This window comes from Dipodomys ordii, unplaced genomic scaffold (genome assembly GCF_000151885.1).
Source record: "Dipodomys ordii isolate 6190 unplaced genomic scaffold, Dord_2.0 Scaffold2, whole genome shotgun sequence".
NCBI classification, from domain to species: domain Eukaryota; kingdom Metazoa; phylum Chordata; class Mammalia; order Rodentia; family Heteromyidae; genus Dipodomys; species Dipodomys ordii.
The window spans coordinates 24075384-24092246 of record NW_012267218.1 but is presented as its reverse complement, the minus strand read 5'-3'; the positions used below and the strand labels follow the sequence as shown (position 1 = coordinate 24092246).

Genomic DNA, 16863 nt, shown 5'->3' with positions numbered 1-16863 from the left:
AGTGGTAGAGCTCTAGCCTTGAGCTGAAGAGCTGAGGGACAGTGCCCAGGCCCAGAGTTCAGGCCCCAGGACCGGACCCCCCCCCCAAAAAAAAAAAAAAAACAGCTAGAAGTGCAACTGTGGCTCAAGTGGTAAAAGGCTCAGGTACAGTGCCCAGGCCCTGAGTTCAAGCCCCAGGACTGGCACCAAAACAACACAAAAACATATTCACTTAATAAAGAAGGAGGCCTGGGACACAAGTGGTAAAGCAATTTCTTAGTATACTTGAGGCTTTGTGTTCCTTGGTAAACCCTCCCCAGCCCTCCCCCTCCCCCCCAAAGAAGAATAACTCATTGGTGCGGGGGTAATTTACTCACTTCAGTTTTGTTATTTGAATCCCAAACAGGACAATACTTGCAGAAAAGTTATTTCCTACTAACAGGATCAGCTTTAGAGGATATATTGTTTCTGGTCTTTTTTTTTTTTGTCAGTCATGGGGCTTGAACTCTGGTCTTGAGTGCTGTCTCTGAGCTCCTCAACTCAAGGTGAGCACTCCAGTACTTGAGCCACTGGTTTCCTGGTGGTTAATTGGAGTTTCATGGACTTTCCTGCCTGGATTGGCTTTGAACCGTGATCCTCAGATCTCAGCCACCTGAGTTGTTAGGATTATAGGCATGAGCCACCGGCGACCAGCTCTGCTCAATTCTCAATCAGTGGCTGGTGCTGCTCCCAAAAGGGCAGCATATCACCCAGTTATGCTGTCATTAGCCTTAATAAATAATTAGCAATGAGGCCACGAGGAAAGGCTGGTGTTCAAGTTACTTTCCACTCTTTATTTTTTCTGGCAGTTGGAAGAAATTCCCCAAATCTGGCAAGTGAATATTATCAGTGATTGGTGAAAAAGAGCTGGTGTACCAGAAAGAACACTGGACTTGGAACCCGAAGAACTGGGTTTGGGGTAGTGGCTGGTAGGCAGCTGGCTGAGTGACTGATGCTATGCTTGGGCACACAAACTTTGTTTGTATATTTTACTTGATTTCTGCACCCTCATCGTTTAGGTGATGTCCTGAGAGTTTATACATTTTTATACCATAAAGCGTAGATGTTGGTAACTTTTCCTCCAACCTCACTTTCCAGAGATAACTATTCTTAAAAGTTAATTGTAGGAAGTGGCGCTGTGGCTCAAGTGGTAGAGCACTAGCCTTGAGCTGAATTACTGAGAGAGAGCGACCATACCCAGAGTTCAAGCTCCCCCCCTAAAAAAAAAGTTGTAGGGGCTGGAAAGTTGGCTTAGTGTTAAGAGTGCTTGCATGAGGACTGCGTTCGATTCCTCAGCACCACATAAACAGAAAAAAGCCAGAAGTGATGCTGTGGCTCAAGTAGTAGGGTACTAGTTAATTGTAAAAACAAAGCTGGTACTTTTGGGGGTTGCTTAAGATACACAATAGTTTTTTGTTTTGTTTTTATAAAGACTGAACTCTGGGCTTGGGCACTGTCCCTCAGCGATTCAGTTCAAGGCAAGCACTCTACCACTTGAGCCACAGTGCCACTTCCTATATGTCCTTTTTTGACCTAAGTTTTTTATTTGTGTTTTGTTTTCAGAACTAAGGTTTGAAATCAGAGCTTTGTACTCAGTAGGCATCTGTTCTACTTGAGCCACACTTCTAGCTCTTCAGCAAACTTTTAAATCATATCCAATAGCGGTACCTTAGACAAAACCACAAATGAATTTAAAAACCTGGTAGACAAGAGGGAAACAAAACCAGAAAGGCTGAGGAAGAAGAAAAAAGATAACTAAGAAAAGGAAGGGTTAACTTCAAGGCTCCCCACTTAGTCCCAAAACATCTAGATTCTGAAAAAGATGTTGTTGTTGTTGTTTTAAAGGAGTCAACAACCTAGGAAACCTACCTTTAAAAGTATCTTGGAGAAAAGTAGGGAAATCTAATGTTTTTTTCCCTTCTTTGGGATGTGAGTAAATACGTTTTGCTTCTTCCTTCATTTTTCCTACGACCATCTCCATTTTGAGTATTTTCTGGTTCAGCAAGTCCTTTTGGTTTAGCGCTTGAATCTAGATTAGACAAGAAGGAGGTTAAAAACAACTGTACTAGGCAATAAAAACATTAATAAAGTAACTGGTTATATCATGCTTATTGAAATTATACCTTTGGCAAATAGGGCTCAGTTTAAGAAGGAGAAGGAAAATTTAGAAAATTCTCTCTAATATCTAATGCAAAAGAGAAAAAACAAGTTGGATTTCAGGCATAGATGAGGAACCTTTCTTCTAGCTGTTCCTTGCTTGTCTCTCTATGTTACTGTGACTCAGTTCATATTTCTATGAAAAAGCTTGTATATTTATTGAATTTTGAATTCTTCCCACAGGCCTGGCCTTGTAAAGCATAGTGAAGGCATAATGAAGAAAAAAAATGGGATGGAAAGGAAACTTTAAAAACAACCTCTGGGGCTGGGAAGGTGGCTCAGTGGTAGAGCGCTTGTCTTGCATGCATGAGGCCCTGGGTTTGACTCCTCAGCACCACATAAGAAAAAAGAAAAAAGCTGGAAGTGGCACTGTGGCTCCAGTGGTAGAGCTCTAGCCTTGAGCTGAAGAGCTGAGGGACAGCGCCCAGGCCCAGAGTTCAGGCCCCATGACCGGACCCCCAAAAAAAAAAAAAACAGGGCTGGGAAGGTGTTTCAGTGGTTAAAGCACTTGCCTTGCATGCCTGAGGCCCTGGGTTCGATTCCTCAGCACCACGTAAGCAAAAACAAAAAAGCCGGAAGTGGCGCTGTGGCTCAAGTGGTAGAGCGCTAGCCTTCAGCTGAAGAGCTGAGGGACAGCGCCCAGGCCCAGAGTTCAGGCCCCATGACCGGACCCCCCCCAAAAAAAAAAAAACTCTGATTTTGAGGATTCCTCCTTAATGGGACGATTAGAATTTTACCTTTTCTTTCTGTGACTAGGATTTTATAACTCAATTTTGTATCTTCATATGATATATCTATGTTTAAAGTTGTGGAGTATTTCTGTGATGAGGGAAAGTATATGTACATACTTAGGAGAAAATGGGTCTTTGATGCTCCTGAATATTCTCTAGAAAAAACAGTTTATACTTACCTTGTTCTTGATTTCCTGAAGCAGTTCTTGATGACCTTCTTTATCTATGTTGAGTGTTGTCATTGCCCGATAAACTTCCCTGAAAAATAAGAAAGACTTCTTTTTTTTTTTTTTTTTTGTCGGTCGTGGGGCTTGAACTCTGGGCCTGGGCGCTGTCCCTCAGCTCTTCAGCTCAAGGCAAGCGCTCTACCACTTGAGCTACAGTGCCACTTCCGGTTTTCTGGTGGTTTACTGGAGATAGGAGTCTCACGGTCTCTTATGCCCGGGCTGGCTTTGAACCGCGATCCTCAGATCTCAGCCTCCTGAGTAGCTAGGATTACAGGCGTGAGCCAGCAGCACCCGGCTTTAATCCTTTTTTTTTTTTTTTTTGTCGGTCGTGGGGCTTGAACTCTGGGCTTGGGCGTTGTCCCTCAGCTCTTCAGCTCAAGGCGAGCACTCTAACCACTTGAGCTACAGCGCCACTTCTAATTGGAGATAGGAGTCTCATGGTCTCTCCTGCCCGGGCTGGCTTTGAACCGCGATCCTCAGATCTCAGCCTCCTGAGTAGCTAGGATTACAGGCGTGAGCCACCAGCGCAAGAAAGACTTCTTAGGTTATTCTATCCTGTCCTCAAAAAAAAAACATATGGAAGGCCTGGGAATGTGGCTAGGTGGTAGAGTGCTCGCTTAGCATACATGAAACCCTGGGTTCGATTCCTCAGTACCACATAAACAAAAAGCTGGAAGTGGTGCTGTGGCTTAAGTGGTAGAGTGCTAGCCTTGAGCAAAAAAAGCTCAGAGACAGTCCCCAGACCCCAAGTTCAAGCACCAGGACTGGCAAAAAACGAACAAAACATATGGGAGAAGATGTAGGGGTGGGATAGATAATATAGGACTTGGCATTTGGCAAGAATACTAAATTCCAATCCAGTTTTGCTGAGTCCTCAAGGTAAAGTGGTTATCACAATTAGTTTGTACAAGTATTGTATAGTTTGGAAATAACTTACTTGAAGCATTTAGTAGGTAACTATTGAATACTTTTATAATGGGTAACAAATGTCTTCTCAGTTAATTGTCACCACAGCACTGTAATATAACAGGTTGATGAATGGCTGGTCTCCATGCTGAAATCATTTGGTCTAACTCTGCCAAGGCAGGGTCTGGGTGCTGTCCCTTAGCTACTCAAGGATGGTACTCTACCACTTGAACCACATTTCTACTGGCTTTTTGCTGGTTAAACCAGCCTGGGTTGGTTTCAAACTGAAATCCTCAGATCTCAGCCTCCTAAATAGTTAGTATTACAGGTGTGAGCCCAGCAACAACATAATTTTTCCTTTTTCTTTTCTTTCCTTTTTTTTTTTTTGGTCAGTTGTAGGGCTTGAACTCAGGGCCTGAGTGTTGTTCTGGAGCCTCTTTGTACTCAAGACTAGTGCTCTACCATTTGAGCTACAGTGCCACTTTGAGTGGTTAATTGGAGACATAAGTGTCATGGGTACTTTCCTGCTCAGGCTGGCTTCGAACTGTGAGCCTCAGGCCTCAGCCTCCTGAGTAGCTAGGATTACAGGCATGAGCCACTGGTACCCAGCTAGTAATGTAATTTTTGAGGATCAAGCATGTCCAGAAAAAAGGTTCCCTGCCCCTTAGACTGTAACTTGCATCTAATACTTAAATAGGCTTAGAGAGTTTTAAGTGCTGACCAGGTTCATGTAACTATTGGATGACGTGGGTGGAATTCAACTCCTTTTTGGGGTGGAGGTATCTGGTCTTGGAGCTTGAATGCAGGGCCTGGGTATTACCCTTAGCTTCTTTTGCTCAAGGCCAGTGCTCTACCACTTGAGATACAGCTCCACTTTGGCTTTTTGGTAGTTTACTGGAGAGTCTCATGGGCTTTGCTGACCAGGCTGCCTCCAAACCATGATCCTCAGATCTCAGCCTCCTGAGTAGCTAGGATTATAGTTATGAGTCACTGGCACCAAATTCAAACCCCAGTACTTTTTTTTAACCTAAAGCCTGTGTTGCCAAGCACAAGTGGTTTACACCTAAAATCCTAGCTACTTAAGAGACAGATCTGAGATCATGGTTTTAAGCCAGCCAAGACAGAAAAGTCTGAGAGTCTCTTATTTCCAGATTAGCCAGCAAAATAACTGTAGCGGAGGCAAGGGTCAAGTGTAGAGTGCCAGCTGTTAACTTCAGAAGCAGAATGAGAGGCTCCAAGTTAAAGATATGGTACCAGCACAGTAGACTCTTAGTAAAAGTTGAATATATGAGTAACTTAAGAACCTGGCATGGTAGTGTATTTCTGTAATCTCAGCTATTAGGGAGGCAGAAATTGGAAAGATAAGAGGTTCAAGGCTAGCCCAGGCAACAAAGTTAGTGAGATATCTCAGACAAGCCAGTGTGATGATGTATATCTGTAACCTCAGATAGTATATAACTGGTAGGGTTTTGGTCCAAGGCTGGTCTGGGCAAAAAGCATAAGACTGTAATTAAAAAGAAATAACTAAGGGGGCATTGCTCAAGTAGTAGAGTACCTACTTAGTAAGCATAAGTTCAAATCCCAGTACCCCCAAGAAAACCCAGTCAGGCAGTATAACAGCACAAGAACTACAGTGGACTTTTAGCACTTACTTGAGAACAGCCTCATGGTTCTCCAGGAGCAGTACATGTAGGAAGGTATCCCTGACTTGGTCCCCCTGAAGTTTGAGGGCTTGAATGCTACGACACGCTTCCAGTCGTACTCCTGGTGCGTCTTCATAGTGGATAGCCCAGAGCAGGAGATCTGTCAGCTGGGGACTCACTTGTCCAATCTGTCCCAAGGCTGCAAAGGTGAGAGGGCAACCTGACTGAAACCTCACTGAAACCTGACTTGACTATATCCTATATCCAGAAAGAAGAGTGTTATGAACAGTCTCTTTCCTTTTGGATGACAATTGCTTACCACTTTAGGGTTAATTACAAAATTTTTAAAAGTATTTTAGAGGACTGAGGATATATAGCTTGGTGTTAAAACCCTTGCCTAGCCTTGGGTTTGATTCTCAGCACCATCATTAAAAAAAAAAAAAGCAAGCTGGGTTGCTGATGGCCCACTCCTGTAATAATCTATTCAGGAGGCTCAGATCCAAAGGATCATGGCTTAAGGCCAGCCTGGACAGAAAAGTCCACCAGACTCCATCGCTAAAATAATTAGCAAAAAGTGGGGCTGGAGGGATGGCGCGGGTGATAAATGGCTAGCGGAACAAGCCAGCCAGCAAGCATGAAGTCCTGAGTCCAACTCTCAGTGCCAGCAAAAATACAAAAGAAAAAAAGGTTCAAGCGTGGGTTAAGTGGGATACTATTTCCAAAAGATTCTGAAAAGAGGATTTTTCATAACATCCTTGCCCAGGATATGAGTAAGAACTAATTTGCCTATTTACAGAAGAGATTTTGGACTGATAACTTTGAAGCCTACCATAGTTAAGTCAGGGTGATGGGACAAAAAGCCATGATTATTTCACAAGTTGCATAGGTCTGATCCTGCTAGGAATCTATTGAAGGTCATATCATTAAGTGAGCAATGCCAAAGGTCCTAGAAAGAAACTAGGGAAATCTGAGAGTAGGGTTTTAGATTCTTAGTGATGTTGAATATAGTCTTGACTTTTTGCTACAGTTGAAAACCTCTAGGGAAAGGAAGATGGGTTACTACTTGGAACTCATCCGTAATTCTGTTGGCTGGGCCTGTCTTACCCAGGTGAGTAACAAGTTTGGCATAGATTTAGACTTGGGATCCTCAACTAAATATTAAAAAGAAGAAAATCTTTCGGACCTCAAGGAAGGACCTGAGAGATTTCCACTCCCTTACTAGAATATTTCTGGGAATCATCTGTACTAAAATAGGAAAAGGAATTTTTTTTTTCTTAAATTGAGCCATAACTTCTGAAATACCTCGAATGGCAAAAGCCTTGATTTTCCAGTACGGATCTCTGTGCATCAGTTTCAGGAGGCATTCGAGTACCTGGGATAGACAAAAGGCAATATTAAGTTGAAGAATAGACCAGAAACAGGGACTTCCCACTTGTCAAGTGCTGCAACTGAAAATAACTTTTTTTGTTTGTTTGTTTGGTCATGGGGCTTGAATTCTGAGCCTGGGCGCTGTCCCTCAGCTCTTCAGCTCAAGGCGAGTGCTCTATCTCTTGAGCTGCAGTGCCACTTCCAGTTTTCTAGTGGTTTACTGAAGATAGGAGTCGGACGGTCTTTCCTGCCCAGGCTGGCTTTGAACCGTGATCCTCAGATCTCAGCCTCCTGAGTAGCTAGGATTACAGGCTTGAGCCACCGGCGCCCGGCACATTTTCTTAATTCTAGTGACAAATGCACTAGACAGTACATGGTATGAGCCGAATTTTCTGCTCTCTGTGGATGTTCTTCAGTTTATAGGTATATGGTCATACATAGAACTTTTTTGGGGGGGTTAAATCAGGGTGATTGCTAGGTAATCATTCTACTACAGAGCTATGTCTCCAGTCCAGTGTGTGTGTGGGGTGTGTGTGTGTGTGTGTGTGTATGTGTTAATTCAGGGTGATTGCTAGGTAATCATTCTACTATAGAGCTATGTCTCTAGTCCAGTGTGTGGGGTGTGTGTGTGTGTGTGTATGTGTGTGTGCTAATTCAGGGTGATTGCTAGGTAATCATTCTACTATAGAGGTATGTCTCCAGTCCAGTGTGTGTGTGTGTGTGTGTGTGTGTGCTGGGATCATGTCCAGTGCGTGTGTGTGTATGTGTGTGTGTGTGTGTGTGTGTGTGTGTGTGTGCGTGCATGCGTGCTGGGATCATGTCCAGTCTTGCTCATGCTAAATTTATACTGCCTCCTGAACCTACTGCTAAGCTACACTCAGGGTTTCCCCTGTTAACTAGGGTTTATCCTAAAGCTTATCAGCTCCTGATCATTAATGAGAAGCTAGTTAACTCTAGCTTAAAGCTTAGACTAGCTGGGAGTTAAATGGTTTTTACCAATTGATGTACTCTATATCACCACCTTACCTCCCAGGCTCTGATCTCTCATTCTGGATCCCCCAAAGGATAGTAAATGTACTGTGCACAAAAGGAAAGCAATGCCCTCTTCAGGTCAAGCAGGGAACATTTCTTGTTTACTTACCAACTTATTCTGGATCTTCAGGGCACCTGCTGCTAAACAGGCTGCCTGCCGAACTGCTATGAAGTCATCAGAGAAGCAATGTAGGAAGCTTGGGAGAAGTTTTGCAGTCATAAGCTTGAGTCCGCCTATCAGGGAAAGGGCCTCTACACGCTCCTGGGAATTTCCTTGACCCAGCTTAACCCTATAAGGCACAAATGGCTTTTAATTTTCCTCTTCAAACTTTTAGTGCATAACACCTTCTCTTTGCCCCCAAGATAAAAATGACAGTGTTATAGGTTTTCTGTTATTTAGCCCTACCCTTTCTTCAGCTTATGCCCATTAAAGTAAATTTCACTGGGTAAAGATCTCAGCTATTTGCTTGAATATCTATTACCTAGCTTAGCTAGGTAGTCATCTGTGTTAAATGACTGAGTAAAGGAAAGGATCAACTTTTATTCCTTGTGAGAATGACATTTCCTCTCAAAAGCTCTTACTTGTGTGATTCTTTTTGTGTGTGTGTGGGTGTGGGGGGAGGATATTGGTTGTAGAGCTTGAACTCAGGGGCCTGGGTGCTGTCCCTGAGTTCTTTTGCTCAAGGCTAGCACTCTACCACTTCGAGCCACAGAACCACTTCTGGTTTTCTGGTGGCTAATTAAAGATAACTTTCCTGCCTGTGCTTGCTTTGAACAGCAACTCTCAGATTTCAGCATCCTTAGATGTGAGCCACCAGCACCCAGCACTGTGTGATTCTTTTTTTTTGGGGGGGGGGTCCGGTCCTGGGGCCTGAACTCTGGGCCTGGGTGCTGTCCCTCAGGTCTTCAGCTCAAGGCTAGCACTCTACCACTTGAACCACGGCACCACTTCCAGCTTTTTTCTTTTTGCTTATGAAGAATCAAATCCAGGGCCTCATACATGCAAGGCAAGTGCTCTACCACTGAGCCACCTTCCCAGCCCCCACTGTGTGATTCTTATTTTGGCAGTTTTCACACAGCCTGGAGTGACTACAGTCTCTATGAGACTTGGCCTTACTCCTCTAACTCACATTTTACTCAGTATTTCTATAGCAGTTATAGTATATGAGTATTTGTTACAGTTTTACTTTAATTTTTTTTCTGGTCCTGGGGACTTGAACTCAGGGCCTGGGTGCTGTCCCTGAGCTTTGCTCAAGACTAGTGTTCTATCAATTGAGCCATAGTTCCACTTCTGGCTTTTTGGTAATTAATTTGAGATAAAAGTCTCATGGACTTTCCTGCCCAGGCTGGCTTCAAACTATAATCTTCAGTTCTCAGCCTCCTGAGTAGCTAGGATTACAAGTATGAGCTCTGGGCACCTGGTAAAGGGTTTTTTGTTTATTTTTAAACTTTTTTGTCTTTTTTGGTACTGGGGATCAAATCCAGGACATTGTACTTGCTAGGCAAGTGCTTTGACATTGAGCTATATATCCCAGCCCTTGATTTGAAATTTTTTGAGGGGGTGCAGGTAGTACTGGTCTTTGAACTTTAGGTCTCACCTTTGTTCAGCTACTACTCTACCACTTGATCCATTCTTTCAATCTGGCTTTTTCCTGGTTATATATTTTGGAGCTACACTCTTGTAGACTTTCCTGCTCCAGCTGGCTTCAAACCTTGGTCCTCTAGATCTGAGCCTCCTGAGTAGGTAGGATTATAGGTGTGAGCCTGGCTGATTTGATATTTTTAATTGGGCATTTGTGTATCATCTTGCCTGTGTTCATCAGAAATGACTCATACTTCTTTTTTTTTCCTTTCTATTCCTGGGGCTTGAACTCAGGGCCTGAGCACTGTCCCTGAGATTCTTTTTGCTCAAGGCTAGAACTCTGCCACCTGAGCCACAGCATCAACTTTTTGGCAGTTTAGTAGAGAGATGAGAGTCTCATGCACTTTCCTGCCTGGACTGACTGGGTAGTTAGAATTACAGATGTGAGCCTTCAGCACACCCAGCTCCCACTAAACATTCCTTAGAAGAGTTTCTCCTAGGTCATACCTGATTGTGTCATGCACCTCTTTCCCAAGGCTCATTTGTCCTAGGGCTTGAGCAGCTGCTTGCCTCACTTCCTTACTCCAGTCATTCCACATCAGCTGGATCAATTTATGTTTCATATCCTATAAACAGATGTAATAATTAGTTATCATTTGCAAATGTTAATTTTATAATTGCTGTCCTGTAACCCCTTTCTCCATCAAACCATCCAATATAGCAAATGTTACTACTATTTACAGATAATTAACTTGCCTAAGGTTAACCTGGTGAGTGTTAGAACTAGGACTTGAGTCCTGGCTTTTTCCAAGTTCATCATTTAAACTGCTCTTTAGCATCAGGACCAATATAATCCATGGAAGAAACTTAAAATTTGAAAGTGATACTTAATGGGGTGGTGACCAGTTTGATTCTCCTGATTCTAGTTCTTAAAGTCTCATACCCTAGACAAACCAGGAAAATTGATTATCAGTGTGCTTGTCTTATAGGAAGTTTACTAAGATTACAGTTGATGATCATATAAAATGTAAATTAGCTATTCTCCCTGCCTGAAATATCGTCCTTTACCATTACCTGATACCAGATATTTATTCTTTAAGATTTATCTATAATACATCTCCTTATTGAAATCTTTTTTGCTTCCAGTAAATATAGAAAACCATAATGCTCTATAGCTGCTTTGTTATACCTATTTTTAACATTTACCAAGGTAAGATATATTATCTTTTCACAACTAGTGCCAGCATAATGCTTAGCAGTGTAGGATATGGTCAGAAACTTTGTTTTTCTTTCTTTTTTTATTCATTAAAATTTTTGGGGGGACTGTGAAGGTGGCTCAGTAGTAAAGTGCCTGCCTTGCATGCATGAGGCCCTGGGTTCAATTCCTCAGCACCACATAAGCAGAAAAAGCCATAAGTGTCACTGTGGCTCAAGTAGTAGAGTGCCCACCTTGAGCTGAAGAGCTGAGGGACAGCACCCAGGTCCAGAGTTCAGGCTCCATGAATGACAAAAATAATTTTTTTTTATGCTAGTAGTAGGACTTGAACTTAGGGACTAGGTTCTGTCCCTTAGCGTTTTCTGCTCAAGGCTAGTGCTTTGTCACTTGAGCCACAGCTATACCTCTGGCTTTTTGGTGGTTATTTGGAGATAGGAGTTTCATGTACTTTCCTGCCTGTGCTGGCTTTGAAACCTGATCCTCAGATACCAATCTCCTGAGTAGCTAGGATTACAGGTGTGAACCACTGGTTCCTGGCTCCAGAAACTGTTTATTGAATGAGTAAAATAACTCAAGACATACTGCCTAGATACAAACGTCTGTCATGAAGTCCTCATGATCTTTGCCTCATTCATGGCTAGTACTTCATGTCTATTTACTTTGAAATAAATCCCGAGTGATTAAGTACCAAAGAGGTGAATATGTAAGTGAACTAGATGTTAAAATGCAGATGATGATTAGGTTGGCCTAAAGTGACATTTTCCAAGTCTAATAAGTTCCCAGGTGATGCTTTGTTGCTGGTCCAGGATTTTAGCTACAGGATACTATATAGTACTTGAGACAGAATTAACTCTCACACCTCTCCATGGGATATTGAATGGCCAGATTATGTATTTCCCCATATGTAGAATGTGAGGATTAAAGAGGGTAAGGTGTTGTACTTCTAGTAGGTATGGTCATGTTATGGGCCATTTCAGATACACCCAAATTATCTGTTTAAGGGGGAAAAAATACAGTAGCACAAAGAAAGAAGGGAAAGATTCCGTTTGGGCTTGAAAGTAATAGCAAAAAGGAGATTAGTGCTTTCCTTGCCTAGTATTCCCTCTTCAACTGTAGCCAGCCACCCTCCACAAAATTTTAATTGATAAGTTTAGTTCACATTAATCTTTCTGAAGAGTTTTAAGAGAGCACCTTTCATTTAATGCTTGTTCTTACAACTTTTGTGTTTGTGAGTATTGGGCTGGGAATGTAGCTTGGTGGTAGGGTGCTTGCTTAGCATGCATGAAGCCCTGGGTCGATTCCTTAGTCCCACATACTTTTTAAAGCTGGAAGTGGCATTGTGACTCAAGTGGTAGAGTGCTAGCTGTGAGCAAAAGAAGCTTAGGAATCCATGCCCAGAGTTCAAGCTCCAGGACTGGCCAAAAAAAAAAAAGACAGGTGTTTGCGAGTATTGTTGCTCAAACTGCAATGTCAGCTGTTTAAAAGCAGGGACTATATTTTACATGTGTGTACTGAACATTCAGAGAACCATTTTGTTGGGTTGTTGGTTCTTTTATGTCAGTGCTTGAGAAAGTGATGATGGACTTGTTTAAGGGATGAAACAGGGTAGAAATATATCACTGACTGATGCTTTATAATGCCATTGCTATTAAAGTACTGTCAAATTGCTAAAAAAATTATTAATATTGGTCTTAGTTTTTGTGCTTATTTTATTATGGTTCCCTTACAGTTTATGGATTACCATCACACTGAAATGGCAGTGGCTTAAATCACAGGACGTGGTGATATTTGAAGATAATCCTGGATTATGAGTAAGAGGTAACAAGGTGAGACTAGAGATCTGTCTATTGAGAATGAGATATTAAGTAGCAGCAAAAAGTTGCAAGACAAACTAGCCAAGTTCTGCTGAAGTTTTCTGTCCTGGCAGCAAAGGAAGAGGCTTACTAAGCAAACGTTGCCACTGATCCTGGCAAAAGCTCTGCAGGCAACGATTCGGTCCTTCCATTGACTGCTGTTCAGCTCTACCGCAAGCATGGTGTGTATCAGGGTCTGAGGAAACAGATTTGTATGGATAGTTGCTTACTTTTAGAGATACTGCAATCTTGAAGAAGTTATATCCTAACATGGTATCCAACATAGTGTCCTAAGGTCATAAGATAATCATCCCTATTGAAAAACTGGTTTACAAGAGGTGAGGTATACCTCCAGCTAACCCAGTTGACTCTAGGGACCAAAACAGAGATTTAATAATCTGAACAGGAAATGAGGGCTTCAATCAATAAGATTGTAACTATTTTTGCCTATAAAATGTGTTGTATATGCCTTAATCTTTGTGAGTTTGACATTTCTACTGAAAAGTAGCATAATTGTAGGTATATGGTATCTTTCCTTCCTTCCGTCCTTCCTTTCTTCCTAATACTTTGTCTTTTTTTTTTTCTTTTTGTTGGTCATGGGCTTGAACTCTGGGTTTGGGTGCTATACCTCAGCTCCTTTTTGCTCAAAGGATAGCACTCTATCATTTGAGCCACAGTGCCATTTCCAGTGTTTTGAGTGGTTGATTGGAAATAAGAGTCTCATGGACTTTCCTGCCCTGGCTGGCTTCGAACCACTATCCTTAGATCTCAGTCTCCTGAGTAGCTGGGATTACAGGTTTGAGGCACAAGTGCTCAGCTACAAACAGTTTTTAACAGTTTAGGAGTTGTGACATTTGGAATATGTTTCTTGAGAGAAACCATTGAAAACCACATAAGAACCAAGCACCAATGAATCATACCTACAATTCTAGCTACTCAAGAGGCTCAGTTCCAACAATCACATTAGCCCAGGAAGACAAAACCTAGAGACTCTGATCTCCAGTTAGCCAGCAAAAAGGTAGAAGTGGAGGCAGGTGTCAAGCGATAGAGCACCAGCTGTGAATGTAAAAAGCTATTCAAGAGGCTGAGATCTGAGGATCATGGTTCAAAGCTCAGCCCAGGCAGGAAAGTCCATGAGAGTCTTATCTCCAATAAACCAATAAACAGAAGTGGTGCTGTGGCTCAAATGCCAGGACTGGCCAAAAAAAAAAAAAAAAAAAAGCCAACTACTGGGGCTGGGAAAGTAGCTCAGTGATAGAGTGCTTGCCTTGCATGCATGAGGCCCTGGGTTCGATTCCTCAGCACCACATAAGCAAAAAGAAAAAGCAGTAAGTGGTGCTGTGGCTCAAATGGTAGAGTGCTAGCCTTGAGCTGAAGAGCTGAGGGACAGTGCCCAGGCCCTGAGTTCAGGCCCATGACCAGCAAAAAACCAAAAAAACAAAACCCCAAAAAACTACTTTCAACTCTTTTCTTACTTTTCCCAGCCATCTGTTGTCACATCTCCCTGTATACATTCTATATCCAGGTTTACCCATTCTTGGTGCACTTTCACTTGTGCTTGACATTGTCTGAGCTAACCACCTGTTTTATTGGTTTCCTTTAATGCAAAACCCCCATTCATTTCCTACTGGTAATTTTTTTCTCTCACCCTTTAAATGGGCACATACCGTTTTTCTACTGAGATGGCTTAGTAGAATACAAGCCTGGTTTTCGGTTTCCTCATTCCGCTTGTTAAACAGCTCTTGGAGGATCCTCTTGATCACTGGGTAAGTTGCAACACCTTCCAGAGCCAAGCACTGAGCTGCAGCCCAGCTATCCACACTATTACCTGCCACAGTGGGATTCGAAGAAAAAAAAAAAGCCTAGAATAGTGTTTTCCCCCAGAGAAAACAGCCTTTGGATTGTTCTCTACTTGATAACTCCCTTTCCTACGACTCATTCAATCCAGAAATCCAATTCCATATACTTAACACACACACACACACACACACACACACACACTTTTTTTTTTTTTGGCAGTTTGAACTCAGAGCCTTATGGTTGCTAGGTAAATGTTCTATTGCTGACCTACACTTCCAGTTGTTACACCATGTTTAAGTAGATCATATCAAGATTTTAAATAGAAACTGAAAATCTGAATCTGAAAAATTAATCCTAAAAGCTGTCCTTCGGTAACAGCCTTAAAAGGAACTTCTCACTTAGCTAAGCTGAATTGTTTACCTCCCCCTGGGACTTGGGAATGCTAGGGGGTGAGGCTTCCCTTACATAAGCAATATGCAGATGAATATCTTTAGTATACTCTAAGATTTCAGTATCTTTCTTTCTTTATTTATTTTTGGTCCAGTCCTGGGGCCTGAACTTTAGACAGGAAGTCAACGCCGGTAGCCAGGCCTTGCCACCCACTGGCAAGAAATGTTCTTCTCTCAGAGAGGGCTAGGAGCACTTAGGCACCTTGGGCTTTTCACCTGACAAAGTCTTTTTTTGGTTGAATAATTCCAACAGTGCATGTGAGTAACTGCCTTAGACATTCAATGTGTGGAAATTAGAAGCATAGTGTGTTCAAGTGGTGATATTTTAATTTTATAATATACTTAATGTTATATCATCTTGTCAATAAAATAAACTGTAAGAGGCCTTCCCTTGGTTGATTAGTTTCTTTTCTCCTTTCCTTTCCTTTCCTTTCCTTTCCTTTCCTTTCCTTTCCTATCCTTTCCTTCCTTCCTTCCTTCCTTCTTTCCTTCCTTCCTTCCTTCCTTCTTTCCTTCCTTCCTTCCTTCCTCCTCCCTTTCTTCCTTCCTTCCTTTCTTTCTCTCTCTCTCTTTCTTTTTCTTTCTCTCTTTTCTTCCCTCCCTCCCTCCCTCCCTCCCTCCCTCCCTCCCTTCCTTCTTTCTTTCCTTCCTTCCTTCCTTCCTTCCTTTCCTTCTTTCCTTTCCTTCTTCCTTCCTTCCTTCCTTCCTTCCTTCCTTGTGGTGGTACTGAGGTTTGAACTCGGACTTTGCATATGCTAGGCAGGTATTCTACCATTCTACCACTTGTTACCATTTGTTTTTTGTTTTTTTATTTTTCAAACAGAATTGTGATCATGCTTATACCCTAGCTGGCTTAGACCATGATCTATTTATGTATGTGTCCTGCCTTGCTCAGCTTTTTATTAGTTGTGGTAGGGTCTCAAAAACTTTTTGCCCAGGCTGTTTGTTCTCAAACCACAATCTTCCCCATTTATGCTTCTATGTAGCTAGCATTACAGACTTGAGTAACTGGACCCAATTTTTTTTTTAAATTTGCTGCACTGGAGATCAGAGATCAAAGCCTGAGCCCTGTACATACCAAATTATCTCTCTACCACTAAGCTATATGCTCAGCCCTAAAATTTTTGAGAAATATGTATTAATTATATGTAATACATGAATTGTAATGGGATTCCATGTGATATTTTAATGCATGCTTATGCCATGCACGGATGAAGTCTAGCTTCCCTTTATTCATCCTCTGCTTCTCAACTTCTCATAATCACTATTTCACATTCAGGCCAGCCCTTTTTTTTTTTTTTGCTAGACCTGGGGCTTGACCTCTGGGCCTGGGCACTTGTCCCTGAGTCTCTTTGTGCTGAAGGTTAGTGTTCTACCACTTGAGCTACAGCGCCACTTCCACTTTTTCTGATTAACTTATTGGAGATAAGTCTCACGGACTTTCCTACCTGGACTGGCTTTGAACATTGATCCTCAGATTTCAGCCTCTTGAGTAGCTAGGATTACAGGTGTGAGCCAGTGGCACCCGCCCTTTTTTTTTTTTTTAAGTTTCCACATATGACAGGACATAAAGTTCTTGTCTTTCTGGTCTGACTTATTTCCCTTACCGTGGTTTCCTTAGTTTTATCCATTTTAGAGCATAATTTCTACCTAGTCAAGTGCATCTATGAAAAGCTTAGTCTAAGCTGGGTGCTAGTGGTTCACACCTGTAATCCTAGCTACTCAGGAGACTGAGATCTGAGGATAAGGTTCAAAGCCAGCCAGTGCAGGAAAGTCCTGGAGACTCTTTTTTTTGGGGGTCCGGTCATGGGGCCTGAACTCTGGGCCTGGGCACTGTCCCTCAGCTCTTCAGCTCAAGGCTAGCGCTCTACCACTTGAGCC

At 42.3% G+C, this 16863-nt stretch overlaps 1 protein-coding gene across 1 annotated transcript in view; it reads right to left on the bottom strand.

Annotated features, from left to right (window-relative positions):
* The window catches only part of Heatr4 (HEAT repeat containing 4), a 32842-nt gene that overhangs the window by 6588 nt on the left and 9391 nt on the right, over positions 1–16863 (bottom strand). Inside the window, exons 7-14 of the mRNA XM_013017866.1 lie at positions 14401–14561; positions 12825–12929; positions 10172–10290; positions 8192–8372; positions 6985–7054; positions 5692–5881; positions 3086–3164; positions 1888–2047 (exon numbers count right to left, since the gene is read on the bottom strand). Of these exons, the coding sequence (XP_012873320.1) occupies positions 1888–2047; positions 3086–3164; positions 5692–5881; positions 6985–7054; positions 8192–8372; positions 10172–10290; positions 12825–12929; positions 14401–14561 (1065 nt within the window). The remainder of the gene's footprint in view (positions 1–1887; positions 2048–3085; positions 3165–5691; positions 5882–6984; positions 7055–8191; positions 8373–10171; positions 10291–12824; positions 12930–14400; positions 14562–16863) is intronic.